Source organism: Heterocephalus glaber, unplaced genomic scaffold (genome assembly GCF_053883595.1).
Source record: "Heterocephalus glaber isolate CG9 unplaced genomic scaffold, H.glaber_assembly_v1.0 deba00001504, whole genome shotgun sequence".
Classification (NCBI taxonomy): domain Eukaryota; kingdom Metazoa; phylum Chordata; class Mammalia; order Rodentia; family Bathyergidae; genus Heterocephalus; species Heterocephalus glaber.
In genome coordinates, this window is record NW_028258324.1 from 47,770,949 (window position 1) to 47,791,385 (window position 20,437).

A 20,437-nucleotide genomic window follows, 5' to 3' on the forward strand; every position below is an offset into this window, starting at 1 on the left:
TAGCGGAGTTTTTATATTTTTTTATAATCTTCTCGCAGGAAGTCTATACTCTTAGCTACTACCAAAGGGATATGTTTTTGGATAATTATTATTAAATGTTAATGCAAGAACAAATTAGCTTATTAGCAGGCTAGTAGACCCCTGTTTTAGAAAATGTAGAAGATTTTTCATATCTTTACTACCTCCCAAAGCAGTACTTATTCACTTGCTCAGTTGACTTACACCAGGCACTTGTCAGACATTTGAGATATGAAAAAGACAGTCTGTGCCTGCTGTGAGCTTAGCTTAACGAAATACACCTAGCCCACTGCATTCATGCTTTTCCTGCAGTGAAGCACGGGGCAATATGGAAGCATGAAGCAGGGCCACCATTGGCTATCAGGGAAGCTAAACCAGATGAGGAGACATCTAAACAATGGTGGTGGGAGGCAGTTGCTGAGGTTTTCATAATTTTGTTTCTATAAAAGAAGCATCCTTAAAGCTTCTACAGAGCTCTTCCTTTTTAATTTACAGCTAAAACAGATGTTGTTTCTTTTGTCCATTAGATTTACACAATGCTGCAGGGATAATTCACTGACACCTGAAAATCTATTGCTATCCAGTTGCTGAGTCAGAAAACCAAATTCAGCATCAGCTTCCTCTGTTTCCAACATCTTCAGTTCCCCAAAAAGAATTTCACATGTTTGTGCAAACTGGAGGAGTCAAGGATGGTATTAAAGAAGGACAAAAGAGGGCCAGGGGATTTAGCTCAGTGGCACCTCGCCTGCCTTGCAAACGCAAGGTCCTGAGTTTGATCCCTGTTACCAAAAGAAAAAAAAAAAAGGACAAAGGACTTGAGGGGACTGTGGAGCAGCAAGAAGGAAGGCTGAAAGTGGAATGAGCAGAAAGAAGCTGGGGTTTTCCTGATGTATGTGGATGTAGAGAGGACACCCACAGAATGTGTATAGGGATCAGTGGGAGAAGGGAGTGGTCAGAAGAAAAAGTCAGGCTATACAGCATTAGTTGTTTAAACTTGGCAAGGAATGTGTGTCTGCCATGGTAGGCTTATGCACAACTGGCTAGGAAAGAGGCAGGCAGACCAGTTAGGAGGCTGCTGCCACCTTAAATGATGTCTTGGGCCAGGCTGTCCTGGCATAAAAAAGAAGCACAGGTATTAGCACAACTAGCTGAGATGAGCGTGCATCTGACAGGGCTCAGCGCCTCCTTCTGTGTGAAGCTAATTGGATCCCAGGGGCATTAAATTCTTGACCTGGGCCTCATTAGCACAAGTCCTCCCCACTGGAGCTCATCAGTGTGGGTGCTGATCTTAATAGGTTGCTATTTTTACTGCTGGAGACTAAAAGAAGTATTTAGTTTCTATGTAACCATACATAGAAATAGAAAAAACTTTATAGAGCTTTTTCTACCTTTTTTGTGGGGGTAAAACATGAGTAATTTGGGAAATTGTCATACTGTTCACATTTTTCTCTTCCTTATTATGTCTGTATGGTCTGGCCTTGGGGCCAAGGTGTCTGAGATAAATGTCCTTAGAGAGTTTCAATTTCAGAAGAATTCTATTAAATTGTAGATTTTCCTTGTTCATGTATTAAGAGAATCTACTAAGATCCAAACATGCAAAAACTTGAAAACATCCCATAGATTTTTTTTTACATGCTAACTTTTTTTTTGGTACTGGGGATCGAACTCAGGTCCTTGCGCTTGCACAGCAGGCAGCAAAACCACTGAGCTAAATCCCCAGCCCTACATGCTGACTTTTAATTCAAACATTTGTCATCCTACAGACAATGCTGTTTGGTCTATAAAACACACAGTAAAGTAAAAATGTGGCAATTACTCCATCCACTTGAATCATATAAAAAGACAAAACAGAAAATGAGGATTACAAAGTGATTTTGTGCCTAAGTATATGGGTCAAGTATTTAATTAACTGGCTGACTGCCAAAATTCACTTTACTTTGTTCTTTGATGACATAGTCAAGGAGAATAAACAAATCATAAGAAGATAGACTAAGGGTGGGACAGAGAATTACTTTTAAAAATTAAGCATTTAGTTATTGGATTTTGCCTTGGTGTTTCTAGCTTAATTTCAATCTTTTCATATTCTTAATGTACTTGTTTGATCAAATTTTAATTTGCTATAAAAGAACACATGAATCAAAGTTAAATATTAAAGTGCCTGGGATTTTAAAAACAATATTTTAAAATGATCAAATCAAATGTTTAAACTCAAGTGATCACCCTGACAGAATAAGGTATTGGGGCATCCACAAGCAGGTGGGAAGCGCTCACTGATCAAAGGCAGGAAAGCTGCATGAGGTCATGGTTCTGTGTTATCACCCAGAAGTGAGCCATTTGAAAAGGGAATGCTAGAAGGCACATGATGACACCTAGTTCCAGCTTGATTGGTTGTCTGAGATATAAATAGGTCCCACCAGACACAGGATAAGGATCAATAACCTTAAGATTAGGAGGAGCTATCACTGGACTTATAAACCACAGGGTGAGAAAGGCAGAAGCAAAGCGGTGCCATGTTCATCACGAAGTCAAGGGTCCTTTTCCCTTGGGAAAATGTGACAGCAATGTTAGCTAACCTGATTAGCATGTGGTAGGGCTTAAGAGGGTAGGCTGGGTGTAAGGCTACCAGAGTTCCATCTTAGTTTTACCACTTATTGAGTTTGTTGCATTTGGCAATTTGGCCAACTTCTGTTTATCTCAGTTTCTCTGCCTATAAAATGGGGTTGATGATAGTCACTGCCTCACAGAGCTGATGCATGGTTTAAATAGTTAATATTTGTAGTGTACAGATACTCATAAATGCTGCAATAGTTTATTAAATAAAGAAATAAATAACAAATTGCCCCAAATCAAGCAGAAGGCAAGGACCTTCCAGTGGTTTCCCATTAATACCCCTTTCTTGAACAACCTGTGTTGCTACTTGTTCAATACTGTATCTATTTTAAAAGCAAGTTCTCTGTAGGACCATTTTTTATTTGGTATAGTGTGTGTAGACAGCAAAAGAGTGAGATAATGGAGTTATTCCTAGGAGAAGGAAGGGTATCCAGAAGAGTAAAGCTTTGCTTTTATTCTCATGTTATAAGTACCTGAGCACAACAGTCTTCCTTCTAGTGGGCTAGTTTATTATTGATTTAAACATTGTTTTCCAAATTATCAATAAATATCACACTAGCTTATGGCTAGACTGGCTCTCCTTGGTGGTCCTTCTCCCTGCTGCAGCTCGGGACCCAAAAATCCTTTTGTTGAAGCACATCTTAAATGTGGGGTCCCTAAGTTTACCACAGAGGAAGAAAGGGACTCTGTCTTTAAATAAGTTATTTCACAAATTTATCCTGAAGCAAAATTAGAAAGTGAGTCAAGAAATATAATTTTGCCTTCCCTTAAGAATACCTGTGGCCTCAAGGAGCAGAGGATAGTATGAACCATGGGCCCAGGAGTCAGGCAGTCTTGTTTGGAGTCAGTGGGTCCCAGGGCAGCTTGCAGTCATGCAGACAGCAGGCCCTTAATATATACTAGATGAATTTAGCAAATGAGCTAAAACTAACAAAGCATCCTGACTCTGTCCCTTGTCAGTCCTGAAATTTTTATTAGAATCTATGCTAACTTTGCTGATTTTCTAATTTCCCTTTAGAATCACTTCAAAGAAAGACTAGGAAGGAAGAAAAAAAGGAATATTGACAAAGTATGGGAAGTGTAGCTTAGAAGACTGTAAAACAGTTTTTATTTTTAATGGGTGGGTGATTATCTGACAAATGGTACACAAAGAACTGTGAGGACTTCACTGGGACCAACAGAAGGTAGAGAGGCCGTCACAGCACCGGCCCTTGCCAGTCACATCTCTTGGTGGCCGCTTCCCTGTGCGCTTCCTTTCCACAACTCAGGGATGGGCCAAGAGACTGGCAGTGGCCACTGGGGTGTCAACTAAGGTAATACAAGCAAAGGCTGCAAAAGCTCTGTACACTGGAAGGTTCCCTCTTGAAATACTGTTCTGTAACGGAGAAAGGGCAAAGAAGCAGGGGACAGAAGACCCTGTGCATTAAGAGGTACAGCTGACACATTAGCTCACTGCAGCCACATGACTGAGTCCAGGCCAGACCAGGAAAACTTCCGGCCAACCCACAGAGTTGTGAGAAATAATAAACTGTTATTGTTTCAAGTTTTTGTGTGGCTTATTATCTAGCAAAGGTGAACGGAAGCTATCTCTCACGGTGACTTGAATCTTAAAGTTTTTTTATAAATGTAATACTATCTGGAGCTGCAGAGTTTTCTTTATATCTTAAACATTGGCCACATAGAGACATGTTAGCAAGAAGCAGGGATGCTCTCTAGGATTATCACACTTACAGAAACGGGGATTCTCCCCTGCTTCCAATCTTTTTTACTTTTATTATGAATTATTATCTCTTAGCTTTCTTTCTATCCCTTAAGTAGAAAAACATTAGCCATCTCTCACAAAGCCTGCATACTTTGAACAAAGTACAGTATTTAAATGGTTCCAAGGGAAAGCTCATATTTTCTACACTACTGATCATCAAATGCCAATTATCTTAGGCGCTAATGTTATTAAAATAGCACTTCAGAAGAAATAAGCTGCTTTTTATTTGACTATATAAAAGTAATTCTTGGTTGACAGGAGGAAGAATACTTAAAGTTGAAATAATGCTTGATCTAAAGCAACTACAATGTTAAGCAACTGATCTAATAAACAGAGCCCCAAGGGCAGGGTTCAAAAGATCAAGAAGTGCTGATAACTGGAGACTTATCTCTGCTTGAAAAGAAGGATTGATAAAGTTCATCTGGGAATCCAGAGATTGCATTCCTCAGGCTCCCTGGCCACAGCAAGTTCCAGTCTTCCTCAGTGCTGCCTAGCAACACCAGCTCAGCACAAATCTGACAAGTCACTGGAAAAAATGGTTGGTTCATTCAGAGTGTACAGAAATTGGTAATTCCTTCCAGAATGAGCTAAAATCTTTACCCTAAAGGGATTCATGTTCTTAGTATAGTTCTGTCATTTTTATGGAGTGACCCTTCCTAAGGCTTTTCATATGAAGAGGAAAACTGAAGTGTTAACATCAAAAACAATTTCATGTTTTAAAGATATGTACAAATAACCATGAGCTTCCTTTACAGTCTCTCCGTTTCTCTCTCCTCTCTCCCTCCTTCTCTCTCTTTCTCTCTCTGGCTTTTCTCTTATTGTGACCACAGTGAAGGAAAAGAAAATAGCTTGACAAGCTTATTCTTTTTATAGTCTTAGCAGAGGCCATTTGCTATTTCAGTGGATCCTAAAAAGGGATGTAGTCATCGTGAAAAATCTGAGGGAAGCTTGATGAACGATAGCAACAGCAACGATAGCAGCAAACAGCATCTGTTACCACATCAAATCTGCTCAGATGCTGGAAAGATATTTACTTTCTGGCTTCTCTAAGGACCTCTACACCAACCAATGGGAGTGAATGCAATTTCCCAACTGTAAAAACATACATTGATGATGGAAAATTCTGGAAGGAGAACACACAGCAACAGTGGAAGCAGAACTGTAATTCAGAGCTCCTGAAAAAGGACAAGGAGGTGATTTTCTCATTGGAGTTGGTCTATCTCTACTTGACAAGCTTCAGAAGCTCTGCAGTTGGTCACTATTTCCCTGGCAATTGCTTTTTACCATCTCAAGCATTCCCACGGTATATTTTTTTACCTGATGAAAATAATTTCAAAACAGTCTATTTCATTCTACTCATTCCATCAAATGGTCTCTGGAGTAAATGGTTTTAAATATTGCAGCCAGATTTATGTTTGCATTTTTATCCAGATTTTAAAAACTGTTAGTTAAAGTATACTTGATCGGCTTCTGGATTGCCTCATTCATTCATTCTTTCATTGTACACTGTACACTGATTTCTAAAATCTATTGAAAGCGTATGTTCTAGTTAATGAAAACTTATGGTCTAGGTGGCAACTCAACATCCTTTTGAAGTGATTTAAGAACACAGACACTTTTTAAAAAAATGTAATGGCAATAGTGGGAGGGTATTCTTCCTTCACCCTGGCCTCCTTCCTTCCTTACCTTGCTCTGATGGGTTGAGATCCTAGTCTGGGTCCCAAAGCACTACCATTTCCAGGTGAATTCTTTCTGGCTAACGCCGGGGATATAGAAGTTGTTCTTTGAGGCACCTGGAGGAAAAACAAAATTCAGAAATATTTTCCATAAAAGAGCTTCCATAGGCTACTATCTGAAAAACATTTCTTTCAGAATATTTGAAGTTACAAAAACAATTTGAAATATGAAGGAAGTATCTTTCAGTCCTCAAAGAAATAGTAAACTTTCTAAACAAAACCAAAGAAGAGTCTAGTGGCAGAAGGCAATGAGCCACACTCAACCACCATTAAGCAAGATTGTTTTAGGTCTTACATTTAAAGATAAATAGATAATTTTGCTTTAATGAGCTGTAAGAAGTTAATTTCTCTTTTTGGAGAGCAAAAGTGGTAGATATCAGAAACTTCTTTGGGGTAGTACCTCACTGGGAGTTGCATCAAATAAGAGCCACTGTGATAAGGCCAACTTTCCTTTTTAATTCCCATCACAACTCAAAAATGTAAAATCTGATAAGAAAGTGGGATATCAGGCTAGAGTTGGGAACATTCAGTCACAAGTCAGTGATCTCAGAGAACCTACTAGGATAGATCCTGCATATTTCTAGTCAACTTGAAAATATTAATTAAAAACCCCAAATCCAAAACACTAGTCAATTAGCAAGTTCATTACAAAACAATATAAATACTGAGACTACTGGAAGGATTTTCAAAAACCCCGAGTGAGTACCATTAAGACTGTGAAGTATAGTTAGAAAATGTATTGTTAGCTTAGCAGGAAAACCCTAAGGTTGTATTTAAGAATGACTCCTTTTAAGATACTACAGATACTTTTCAAAAATAAAATCAAATACTATAAGTGCACCAAATAAGTACACTATTTAAAAGTCATATGAATTCTGGTATAGAAAATTACTTTCAACATAAAGTGGTATCCTTTGTTTGTAAAATTAATTTTTATTATAATTTTTATTATTCTGTAATTTATTCTATAATTTTTATCATAATTTCAACTATTATTTCAACATAAAGATGAATCAGTGAAGTGAAGCAGAATGGCCAAATTAGTGTTACCACCTGTTCAAATTAAATATTGCTACTGCTATTTTTCCTGTTTCTTTTTGTAAACATAACTATTTGTAGAGAAGGACCTAAGAAATTATTAAAACCTAAATCCTTGAATTGACCTAAAGTTCCTTCCTAGCATTTCAAATGCATGCATGTACGTTTTTAGAATGGACCAATAGCTTCCCCTTTCAGTCTCTCCAGCTCCTGTGCCTATCTTATCTTCCACACTAAAGTTTGGTCGTAAGAAACCTTTCTTTTTTTTTTTTTTTTTGTTACTGGGGATCAAAGTCAGGACCTTGCATTTGTGAGGCAGGCAGCGGCACCACTGAGCTGAATCCCTGGCTCTCTAAGAAACCTTTTCTAATGTCAACAAAAAAAGCCATTATCAGCTATGTTCATGTTCAAAATAATGGAAGTCTTGATGCAATATCATTTTGAGAGGCTAAAAAATATTTCTAAATCACTAAGCAAAAACTATTATTATTTTGTGGAAATAATAATGACATTATTTCTTGGAAATTGTGGGACATTCTATTTGTAGCTCCCAGTGCTGACCTCGGGAGAAAGGGGATTCCTGAACCAGGAAGAATCCAATGAAAAACGTCTTCAGTGTTTCAAAAAAATGTACAGGTTACTTGCAGCTACACTCCAGAACATATCTGGGGAAAAGTAACAGCTTGGTGTATGAAAACAAAAGAAAAAAACCCTCAAAACTCAAGACTGTTCTATCCAGCGAGAAGGCTGGTTTTTTTTCGTCCTGAAGTTTTATTTTCAGTCATTAACTGAGGCTGAAATTGAATCATGACTTATTCTACAAGGAGCTTTCCTTAAATGGAGCCAAGTAAAATATCCTACGTGCAGTAGTACCTACTGAACCCATGAAGTCTAGTTTTACTTTGTATGGTTAAAAATAGGAACCAATGAACCTTTTACTTTTCATGTGAAAGTTTTCAATTTTTCTAGATATAGATTCAGTCATCAATGAAAACATCCATTAATTTGCTTTTTAGTATGAATAGTAAAGTTGTCTAGGGTGCTTGCATTGAGAGTTCTAATTCTGGAATACAGGACATATACTTAAAAGTCATTCAAACTACTCGAGTCTCAGTTCTTTCAGGGGGAAAAGAAAGTTCAGAAATGAGAAATGGTACTGCAGCTCTTAGCTTGGGAGTAAGGAGGGAGAGGAATGGTGAGCTGGCATTATCACATTCTTTGTTACCTCCAAGGTCTGCAGTAGTTTTGGTAACATTGACCAATGATGATGATGGTGATGATGATAAAAGCACACCTGTAACAGTAACATTACCTTTGGTGGAATATCTTCTTCCTGTCGTAACCAAGAGCTTCGGTCAAACTTCTCAATGCGAGTGGGGAGAGGAGGGTTTTCAGAAGTGGGATCTGAGTTCTGGCGTGGCATCTCAACACGGTGAGAGGTCACGTTCAGAGCCTCCTGAAATCCAGAGAGGCCTTTTGTAGGCTGCTCATGCACTGACTGAGAGGCGGTCAAGGCAGGTCCCTGGGATTTTACAGCCACCAGCTGTGGGATCTAAGCACAAGCCAACATTAGAGTAGCATTATTAGAAGCAAAAGCAGATCCACTAAGGTCTTACCTATTATATAACTCTTGTGGTCATATTTAAAGTCATTCAGTCTTTCAGTGAGATTGTGGGCCTTTAAGAGAAGTTATCAAATTTGGATAGAAGATATCCATTGTTTAGTGACTAGTTAAACCTATCCTCCTACTTCAAGAAGCTCGGCTTCCCATGGAAGTCATGCTTATCATCATGTTCTCAAGCCTTGATTTATGCCTGGTTCATGGAAGGTGTTCAGTAAATCTTGGCTGGGGAAAATGTAGAATGCTTTTTAAATTGAATTGTTAGTTCAACAAACATTAATTTAGTATCTGCTTTGTACAAGAACCTATCATACTCTCTTGGGTCTGAAGTTTCAATTGGAATGTTATTAATAACAATTCAAAGGAAATCCTCAAAGCCTATTTCTGCTGAATGAATTTTATACTTCAACCAGAACAGAACCAGTGAAATTTATACTAATGCTAAATAACATTAAATATAGAATGTATATCATTAAAATAAATCAGAATAAAGTATCTAGTATGAAGCACAACCTACTTTAAAAAGAGTCTAAAAAACAAAAACTGAAGTGCCTGAACTAATCAGCTGTCACAGGATATCTACATTTTCATTTCTTAGCCACTTTCAGAAAGTAAGTTTTTCCCAGCACTCCACTGTTACAGGGCAAAAGTACCTCCTCAAGACAAGTTAAGGGTTTTACAAGAGAATATTTGTGTGTCAAAAGTGAAGTTCCTATAAAACTATGTCTCTTTGGAAGGTAGCCATGAAAGAATTCTATATACATAAAAACAATCAAGGGGAAGACATATTAAGCTGGCCAAAGCTGGAAATTCTTGGATCTAATCTATTATAGGTAAATTTAAAACACAAAGAAAACATGATTTTATCACTACTTTTTAAAACTCCAGTACAAACAGCATTACATATTTCAAAAATGACCTCAAAATATATTGTGGAAGTCTTAAGATGGATGCCTGCAATAAATTTAAGATATTTGGATGAAAAAAGCTATCACCTTTATTGTTTTATAGAACCCCACACTCTATTTCATAGTATCTTTCATTTTGAGGGTATACAGTGGTATACTTTAAAATTCCTACAGAGCTTCCAGAAACTTCCTTCTTTCCTAAACACGAAGAAATCTTTTTTCCTTCCCAAGTAGCTCACAACAGTGATTCTCAGACTCTGAAGTGCAACAGAATCACCGGGAAGGACTGTTAACCACAGACTGCCAGGCCCCACCCCATTTTTCTGATTATAAGGTCTGAAGTGGGCTTGAGAATCTTCATTTCTATCAAGTCCCTGGGTAATGTTGATCTAGGGGTCCAGTGACTACTTGGAGAACCACTGGCTTTGAAGATGCACTTTTATTTTACCAAGTCCACTGAATGTTTTTCCAGTTTCAGGCTCCAGCCCAAGTCCCAAGGAACACAATGTATATATACTTCATACTGCACAGGTCTGTCTGTATCGTGGTGGCGAATCTACGGCATGCATGCCGCAATGGGCTGTTTGTATCACTGAAAGCTCTAAAAGGTTCATCATCACTGGTCTATATGAATTTTAGTTTTGGTATTTATTAGTAAAAGGATGCTTGTTCTCACCTTGCAGAAACTCTTTAGAGTTTCCGAGAGAGACCAATTTACCAAGAAGTGACTTTGTAGTTGAATCAAAGTTAAGTGTGGTGCTTCTTCTTTCTCATCTATTCCTCTACTCTTCAAATTCAGTGGTGCCTCATATACGATTCTAAGTTCTATATCACAGTTGTCAACTAATTTACCTTATGCTCTAATCCATGTTATAATTCTTTGGGCTTTTAATAAATTTTCTTGTACATCCTAATCTCCAGTGAAACAAAAGAGATTATACCTGGGGATCAACAGGTCTGAGCATAGGGGGTGTTCGAGCAGGTTGAACTCCACTAATGCTGAAGGACTCCGACCTTGGGGGCAGGTTGGGGTCAGAAATCCTGTTGGCAACCTTGTGAGGCATGGCAGGTGAACTCTGCCGGTTGAGTCTTGACCGTTCTTCTACCTATAAGCCAAAGAAGGAGAGAACCTCAGTGGATAGAAGTCAACTCATTTCCCAGGAAGGATTTTCTGTAGTCACCTGCACAGCCATATTTGTGTTCCTCTGATCAATTTACAGAACCAAAATTCCACATTTTTGCTATCAATAATTTACAAAAAACTTTCTCTCTTGATTTTAAAAAATCAGACCAGACACTACTAGCGGCAATAACAACAAAAGTGCAGAACATCCAAACTATTACCTTTTTATTTATTACCCATTATCTTACTTCACTTGGCTGAGAAGTCAGGGCCTGCTAAGAGTCTATCTTGCCCTGACTGGGATATCTTGCTGATCGGCACAAAGCCATGGGTCAGGCAAGGGACAATTTGCACCCTAGATAATCAAAGGGAACTACAGTAGGCATTCAGATTGCTTGGGGGAAAATAGCAACTTGCATTGGGCTGACTCATGGGACAGGAAGGGGAAGAACCCCAGGGAGGGCTGACAAGAGGCTGACACTAAGTGCACAAACCCTCTACTTCCTCACATAACTGCTGATAGGCAAGTAGGAGTTCCAGGCTCCCTGCATAATGAGCACGGCCTGTCTTACACAGACTTCCTGTATCATTTTCTTTTTCTCTCTTTAGGGATCTTTCTTTTCAATTGTCGCTCCCTGCTCCCTAAAATACATTGCTCCTCCTCATTCTTTCCATTCCCAGCTTGGGCTCCACTGCTTGATCTCCCCCTTCTCCTTCTTGGTTTTGCACAAGTGGAGTTCCTTCTTGCTTCCCCTCCTCTTCTCTCCACCTCCCACCCTCTCCCCTCTCGTCCATTTCATTTTCTTATCCTTCTCTCTCTTCAAGGGTCTCTCTTAGCTCAAAGCAGGCAACTAAGCCCAAGCATTTCAAAGGGAAAGAAAGCAGGTAACAATTGCCCTTTGTACCTATTTACAATAGACTGTTGAAGAGGACAACTTTAAAGACAAACAGGTCAGCAAGATGTACACTGCAAGACACGATGTAAGATAGTAGACAGGTTCCAGAGCTCTTATACTTTTCCTACAGATCCACCTTGTCCTGTCTTTTCTTCAGTGTCAACTTGACTACCAAAACTTGTCGTCAGGGCAATGCCACCACGTTCCCTACCTTGATGAGTGAACTCTAATTCTCTTCAGCTGATTCAATTTTCAAGTCTGTCTGCATATTTTTATGTAGCAGCTAATAGTTTTTTCTAATTTTAATGCCTGACTTGAAATAAAAATTCAAAAGTGCTATTCTTTTCCATGCTCCCTACCTATTTTGAATTTTTCTGGAGGCAGACTCCATCTCCTATACAAAATAAATCTGTATTTTTTAACTGTCATATTAACCTCAATTATTTAAACATGATAAGACCTGCCACAAAATAGAAGACATCCCTCCTGCCTCTACTGAGGTTTAATTTTAATCTCTTCACCCACCATGGCTGTGCAAGGTACATACAACTGGCATCCAATTGTCTTTGAATTTGAAATTCCATGTCCCAGAAGCTCATCATACACCAAATAAGCTGCAAAAAGCTGGGAACATAAACCAGAACATGTACACTTTGTGTGTCATACGTGCAAAGCACTATATCAGCCATAATCATCTGGCTATTGGATTGAGCAGAAGAACAAAAGCTGTGCTTGACATAAAACCACAAAGAAAAAGTCCTGCAAAGAGAGCAACAGGTAAATTGAGACCAAAGTATTCAATATACTGCTTTCCAAATATCAGAGTCTTTGAAAAGAAGGTTATTTCTAGACAATTGGTACTGGTCAAATATTAGCCATTTTCTTATTTCCAGGGAAAACTGTTAATAGGTAAATGACATACACACACACACACACACACACACACACACACACACACACACACATCTCTTACTCTCCGAACTCCTACTATCCCAGTCACTGATATCTGAGCTCAGGAACGCAAGAGATTCAGACACACTTCAGATAAACACCTGGCTATGTACAATCTAGCCACGTGTTATCCTGGATTCAGGAACCACACGTATTCAGAGAACGGAGAATACTTTAATCATAATTATTATTTTAACTGTAAAATATACTCAGTTTTAAATACATAGTTAGAGATAACACACCAAAAACCAACAGTAGAAAAGACTTTATCTTGAGCAAAGTAGTAATTTGAAGATAATTCTTTTGGCATCTAGCAACAATGTCCCAGTAAAGCAAGCATCTTTGAAAGTAATAGAACCACAGATCACATGGGACCCTAAAGTTGTCATTAGAAGTGAACAAGGCAGAGAGTGAAGTACTGATTTTCAAAGACAATGAATGGGCTTAAATAGTTGTGTTACTAACATACTCCTAGAAAAATTTCCTATGCTTTCTATCAACTTGGACACTAAATTCTACCATTAGTATATTTCAGTCTACAGATTCTAAAATATATAAATAACCAATTGTTACACTTCATAAATTATTTCCAGATGGGTTCAGTGTGCCATAATTTCCTGGTTTGGAGTTTTTCCAAAGAAATTTGAAAATTTATGAGAAGGTTGTAAAAATGAAGCAGCTTCACTACACATTTTGTATCTTTTTGAAACTTTTTTTTTTAATTTTGATTTTTTTTTCCAGCATTGGGGATTGAATCCAGGGCTTTAGTGCTTACTAGGCAAGTACTCAAACACTGAGTTACATCCCCAGCTATATTTTGTCTCTAAAAAAAATTGTCCTGAGGTGGACAAGGCAGAAAATATTACTTTAGAAGGTAATGTTGCCTGACTGCTTTTCACCAAAGATCTCCTCAGTATTGGAATAAAGATACCAAATCAAATGTTGGAAGTGGTACTTCACAGTGGTAAAGTTGGATAATGTGTCTGGAACTAGGCCCTTCTGAATATTTTGATATCAAGCAGAGGCGTTCTCCTGATTTATGATGACATATGTCTACTTATGGAAAAGGAGATATATATATATATATATATATATAGGCATGGGACAAAAAGAAAGTGGCCCTTTCCCTGCAGAAGGAGTATATATGCCATTAAAAATGGAGCATAATCAAGACATGTTTCCATCTATCTCAGGATACTCACAAATGTCTAGTTAGCAGGGCATTGGCTCCAATTTCCTGCTGCTAAGAAGATGTAAAATATAAAGAGCACCACCCAAAAACAGTTTTCTAGTAACATCAGGCATAGAGTGTCCAGGTGCCAAAACATAGCTGCAAATGATCTGTAACAAAGGATTTCTAATTGGCAGGATTATTTGAGCAAACGAGTAACAGAGATTAACCAATTTCACTACCAAATTGTTCTACTTATTAAAAGAATTGTTTTAACATGAAAACTAAAATAACTTTGGTTTCAATCACTTCTGAAAAAATACTATATTATTACTATAACATTTCAGGGAGAAAGAAAAAAATAACTAATCTCAGGAATAAAATTATGTTTGAAACAGGGTTGTGATGTCCACTGGATTCTTTAAACATGCTATCTAAAGCCTATGAGATGTCCCTTGGCTACAAAAAAATAGAAAATCCAAAAGTAAATTTGATGATTACAAGAGTCACAATAAACTTTAAAATAAATAAAAATATAAGCATATAGAGAAACATTGCATCGGTGTCAACTGTCAAGTTGTTTTGTATATTTGAAAACAATTTGTAAGTCATAATAGCTTAATTCACAATAATGAATATCTGTTGAGAATATGAAAATAAAATTACAGAACTTATTTCAAGAAAGTTGACAAAGTATTCTTACTATGTCATATGGGTGTATTCTAATGTTAATATTTTAATAGTATTTTTACTATGTCATATGGGTGTATTTAATAATGTTATATGACATTGAGTTCTTAGATCTATGAAGGGCTTAGAAGGCCTTATCTTGCTGAATTAAATGATTAAATGTAATTGCATGGAATTCTATCTTTTTCTGTAACTGAACAAAACAGCGTTGTTTTTTTTTTTTTTTTTGCATTTTTTCTGGCAAAGATGAGCAAAAGAAAGAAATCAATAAGTAACTTTTTAAGTGCTCACTAGACACTCTGACCCTGTGTCACTGGCACATAAAGGGCTGAGTCATGTGGTTTTTTGGCAATACCACATGGGCAGACTCTTATTGAGAAATAGGGTTGTCCCTTCCCTGGGGCACCTTTGAGCAATGGGGAGACTCAAGCATATGGAATGCTTAAAATATAATCTTGTCTAACGATAAGAGACTAGACTGCTTTTCCAAGATTTATGTCCAAGAAGTATTCTAAAAAAAGTATAGAACCCATGTGAATGAAGCATGTAACTTAAAATAAATGAAGCAAACCATTAGCAAATTGACATGAGAAATAAGTGCTCATCTATCACTGGGAAGAGGTGAGGGAGATGATGGAGACAGACATGAGCTGGTCATGTAAAATCCAAATCAGAAACAAGAGAGGAAAACACTTTTTACTTGTGGGTGGCAATGGCTGTGGGAACAAAAGATGAGCATGTTGAGTAACAGATTTTATTCGCATTGGTACAATGCCTGCTGTTTAAATGGCACGTCCACATCCATTACTGGCTAGGACCCTTCTGTGAAGCAGAAAGCAGGATGTTGCATCTCAGGAAGGCCATGAGACTTGCCCTGGTCACATGTCAGGAAATGGAAGAACTTGAATTCAAATATATTCCTTACTATTTCCTTCTAGATTTTTGTAATGTTAAATTTTAAGACACAAAAGCAGGAATTGAGGACTAGAAGGAGAGTTATAAATTCCCTAAATGGTAATTTGGGACACTCATATAAAGTAACTTTTATTAAAACAACAAAAAAAAAAACAGTGTTGGACAGAGAAATCCAAGTGGAGAAGTTTTTATATATAGGGATTTCAAAATTCAATAGGTTGATGGAAATAAAGAGATGTCTTGGCCCCAATCAGATTACTGTTCGCCAAATAAAACTAAGGCCAGATGACTGTTATGTATCTTAGAGAAAGTACATGATGGAGTGTTAAAAACTATAATACAATCTCATGCAACATTCATGTAAATAGAGCATTCTGAAACTGCTGTGTGTTGGTGCAAAATTTTTGTTTTAGCTATATAGGGTGGGAAAGGGGGTGCACAGAATTACTTCCAGGCCAGGGCAATTGTATGCCATTTTAAGGTATGAGAGAAAGAAAAAGGAATCTCTACCATCCAAAAAGTGAGGAAAAAAAGACATTCTCATTCAGCTGATGTTCAACACAGCATACATGGATGTTTTCACAGAACAAATATGACTTCCGTCCCAATCCAGAAATGGTAAAGAATTTGAAATGGGGAGTATTTCTCCCGCCATTCTTTTAATGCAGACATTGTTTCTTTCTGGCTGAAATTTGAAAATGAAAGCCAATGCACCATTCAGGACAGATACAACACTTAGGAAAAAGTGGGTGGGAAGAGCTGAACAAGCTTTTTCCTTTGTTCTTATTGCATCCAACGAATTAATCAGAAAAGAAATGAGAAAGGCAATAATTACTTCTTTACAAAATGAAAATCAAAAACACAGAAGGTAAAGCATTAAAATACGACACCGCTGATGAGAAATTGTTGATTTGGAATGAGAAAGAAAAGCAGATGAAAGGTACTGAAAGATGGAAAAAAACTAAATGGACAAGAGAGTATAGAGCAGAGTTAGAAAGCAATTGCTGGAGCAGGTTACAGAATGGTGGAAGATGGCTAGCTGGTGTCTTCCTTGGCACATGGGCCCAAAATGACCAGATCCTATGTCACAGAAGACAGTAGCATAAGCACAGTTGCCCGTTCTTCCCTGGTAAGGATGTTTTCAAATTTATATCCTGGCAGTTCAGGCATTTGGAGAAGAAAATGGACCCTTTTTATTCTACCGTCAGAGAATTCAACTCAGGTTTCCTTATCAGTTGATACTTGAGGCACTGATAAGCTATAAATTCTGTTCATATCTGAAGTCTTGAAACATGTGTTACTGTTTGACTTTGAACCCCACCTTCATAATACAAGAAAAGAGATCTGTAAATAATGCTTTAGAAGAAAAGTGTGTACACTGCTGATGAGAAGCATTAAAAGGTCAAGAAGATAGAGCTTCTCACATACATTTTTCTTCCTAGTTTAAGAAGTAGGTGTTAAAAAATAACACATTGAATCAAGGCAGACAATTACTCATTCTTATTTGTACACTAGTTGCTCCAATCCCCAGTTAGCACTGTCACTCCTTCTACCACCTAAATATTTTCTTTCTTCTAAAATATAATCCCCCAATCTAAGACTCGGGGACTGTTTCATGAGTAGACTGATGGTTTGTTGAAAGCTAGATTATGTTATCCACATCCAGGAGGAGAGAACTTAATACAAAACTCCCACTGAATGTCCCCACGTATGTCTGAACATGGATGAAGGCCAAAGAAAGAGCATCTGTTGTTAGGAAGCCAGTGATGTTGGAAGCTGTCACCCACCAGAGGTGGCCCAGACTTATGGGGGCCAAGGACCCTCACATCAGGAGTGCGTGGTGATACAGCCATGTTGTTTGCACACCCCACTATGTTTCTTTCATTGGTAGAAGCCTGTTCAGGAAGCACAGGAAAATTAGTAAGTCTAGAGAATAGTCTTGGTGGCATCTGCACAGATTTGTCCCCAGGATTGCCAGGACTTCTGAGTGTGCGGGAACTCTGGGTTAGTTCTGAATAGAGAGGATACTCCAGAAAACATAAAGATGAGGACAAATAGCAGTCAGGAAACAATGAAATCAAGGCGGACAAGTTCAATCAGAACAGGCTAAGTAGAGGATGAGGAAAAGAAGTGGAAGTTTCTCCATGCTTTCCTTCCTCTTCTGATACATTTGTGCATGAGGGAGCTGCTAGGGGAATAAAAGGAATCCTGGCATGTTTTGCAAGGACTCATAGGCCTCTCTGACAGGCTCCGCAGATGTCTCTTTTCTAAACTCATGCTTGGGTCTGGGAATGCTGAAGACTAGGTGGTCACACATCAGGTGAATTCATGTCCCTCCTGCCCTGAGGTCCATGTGACTCTCTAAGGCCCTGTCTAATTGCCCTCATGGACATGTGAGGGCTTGCCACTTTGCAGATGCTGGGAGAGGGCACCCACATGGCCTTAGATCTTAACTCTGGAGTTGCGTTTCATCCTTGAGAGGGAGAGCGTTTCATACATCTCACAATGGTCCATGAGGTTTTCTGAGGCTTAGCTCTTCCAAACAAAGCCTAACAGGACAAGATGGTCCCTGTTTCTTCTGTGAGTGATGCTCAAACAGGAGTTTTGATCTGGAATCCTTCATTCCTGAAGGTGCTACTGGCCTTAGCTTTGTAGTGGCCAGTTTCTCAGCTTTCTAAATACCTGTCATGGTCAGGAGCTATGCGTGTGGCTTACCTGAGGATTTCTACTTGGCATGGCTAGAAAATGCCTGAACTGTAGGCATCAGTAGAGGAAGATGGTGCACGCCTGCCAGCTAGGAGACATGTGAACTGCTGCTTAGCAGCATAATGATTCTGCTTGGCTGGAAGTGCAAGTGAATTATTAAGGGATCGTTGCTGTACCTGGGAGTAAGATCACAAAATTGAATTACTGACTAAGTGACAGAGGGAGCTGTTACAGGAGTATGAATCATGTTTACAGACTGTAATAGAAAGTGACCAAAAATGTTCCTTGCCTGAAATAAAAATAATTTTCTTTCCAGATTTACTATTTTTAATTTTTAAAAGAAAAAGGTTATCTTCATTACACTAGTGCATGATCATTACAAAGAGATTAAATAACATATAAAGGTATAAAAAACTTTAAGAAAAAAATAAATTTTCAAATTTCTACTTTCTTTTAACCACCATAATTAGCAAGAAGACAGCATCATTTCAAACATTTTCTGTATATACAGAAAATAGAATAGAAAAATTTAAAAATTGGTAAAAATAGGATCTTTTGTAAGAAATTTGGTTTTGGTGATATTATAGTCTAGATATCTTGAAAAAAGCTCTACCTACAAATACCTAATGAAGCTAGATAAAAATATGAACTAACCCCAAACATCCTTTTAAATGACTATGGTCACAAGAAGATAAAGGAAATCACTAGCTGGCACAATAATGACATAAAAGAAAAACAGTGTGTCACCTACATGCTGACACAGTGACTTTTGAAGGGTGGTTGAAATTACAATTTTGTTTGTTTACTTTACTAATTTGGTAATCATCTCTTTTTCTCCCATTCAAATAGCTTTTAGTTAGATTTTTAAATCAGTTCATCAGAGAGTCAAGTTCCTGAAAAACCATTCCCTAGCCTAGCAGTTGAGCAAATGAAGCACCATCGCTTGGGAAGTATTTGCACAATACAGGTGGCCTCTGGTCTTGAAAATGTGCACCTCAGCTACATGTCTCAGGTGTACTTTTCGCTTGTGGGTACCACGGTGAGCAAGGCAGATAGCAACAGTGCTCATGACCAGTAGCAGGGTCCAGATATGGACAGGAAGTGATTCTGCCTAGGTTCTCCCAAATCCCACATCACATACTTCCAAGGAAGAGTCACTAAAAATCCTCATGTCACAAAGTTACCTGGACTCAGATGAGGAAAAGGATTTTTCTACTTCCTGTAGTTGCCTACAAAATCCACCATATCTGCAAAGACACACACACACACACACACACACACACACACACACCCCACAAGTGAAATAATGATGCCTTGTCATTTGTCTACAGAAATGATATCACGATTTTTCAGAGAGCAAAGCATGTCTTTCTGATGAACCTCATCCAACTACACAGCGTAGGTTAAACTTTCCACTTGTGGACAAGCTCATGATGTTTGAAAGCCTGGTCAACAAGGTGTGGCCACTCTCATTTACTCACCTCTTTGGCCCATGCTGGCTTCTCACTAGGACTCATCCCTTCTTTGTAATGGTACAGTGGCTTCTTCTCTAGGGGCCTCTGCTCCTGCCGCTGATGCTGAAGAGAAACCAAATAGTCTCTCTCTTGCTTTAGCTGCCTCTGTAGCCTTTCTGCTTGTCTCTGTTCTTCCAATTGCTTGCGCTTATATTCCTACCCAGACCAGGAAAGAAGAGCAAAGAAAGAGCCAAATTACTACAGGGAAACCACTGGGAAGTAGGAGTGAAGCATGCAATGGAAGTAAAATGAACCTAAGTAACAAATGACCTTACATTCAAACAGAACTACTGGAGAATGTCAGGGTGTGCACAGAAATAAGCTCTAGTCTTGTATTAATATCTGTGCAAGAATGTGACATTTAATGAAAACATCATTGCTTACAGAACAACACCACTTGCAAAGTGACTTGTCCCTGATGAATTGCAATGGAGAAAATGGCAATAATGAGGATATTTGGATGGTTGGCACACAACCTGTACAAGGAGTCATCCACTTCCTAATTTAGTAATTAAATCATTCAAACATGCATAATTAAGTACACAACTAAATAAACTGCCAGAGATGGTACCTAAATCATCTTTTGTTTAATAAAATTTGGACAGACAAAAACCATTAGCAGGCTTATGTACGGGCTAAAAAAATATCAAAATGCCACTGAAAACAAAGTTCCATAAAAAAATACATGAAGAAGCCCATTTGGAGAGCAATGCAATAATAATAATAATAAAAAGTACTTCAAGTGGACACTGCATGAGCAAGGAACACAAAATGTTCC

The 20,437-nt window shown here is 38.2% G+C and overlaps 1 protein-coding gene across 6 annotated transcripts in view; it reads right to left on the reverse strand.

The window, feature by feature from the left end:
* The window catches only part of Tnik (TRAF2 and NCK interacting kinase), a 397,016-nt gene that overhangs the window by 50,670 nt on the left and 325,909 nt on the right, over positions 1-20,437 (reverse strand). For all 6 annotated transcript variants that reach the window (XM_004834596.4, XM_013071572.3, XM_004834595.4 and 3 more), the window contains 4 exons: positions 19,627-19,815; positions 10,635-10,799; positions 8,477-8,716; positions 6,077-6,183 (listed from right to left, as the gene is read on the reverse strand). In XM_004834596.4, the coding sequence (XP_004834653.1) occupies positions 6,077-6,183; positions 8,477-8,716; positions 10,635-10,799; positions 19,627-19,815 (701 nt within the window). The remainder of the gene's footprint in view (positions 1-6,076; positions 6,184-8,476; positions 8,717-10,634; positions 10,800-19,626; positions 19,816-20,437) is intronic.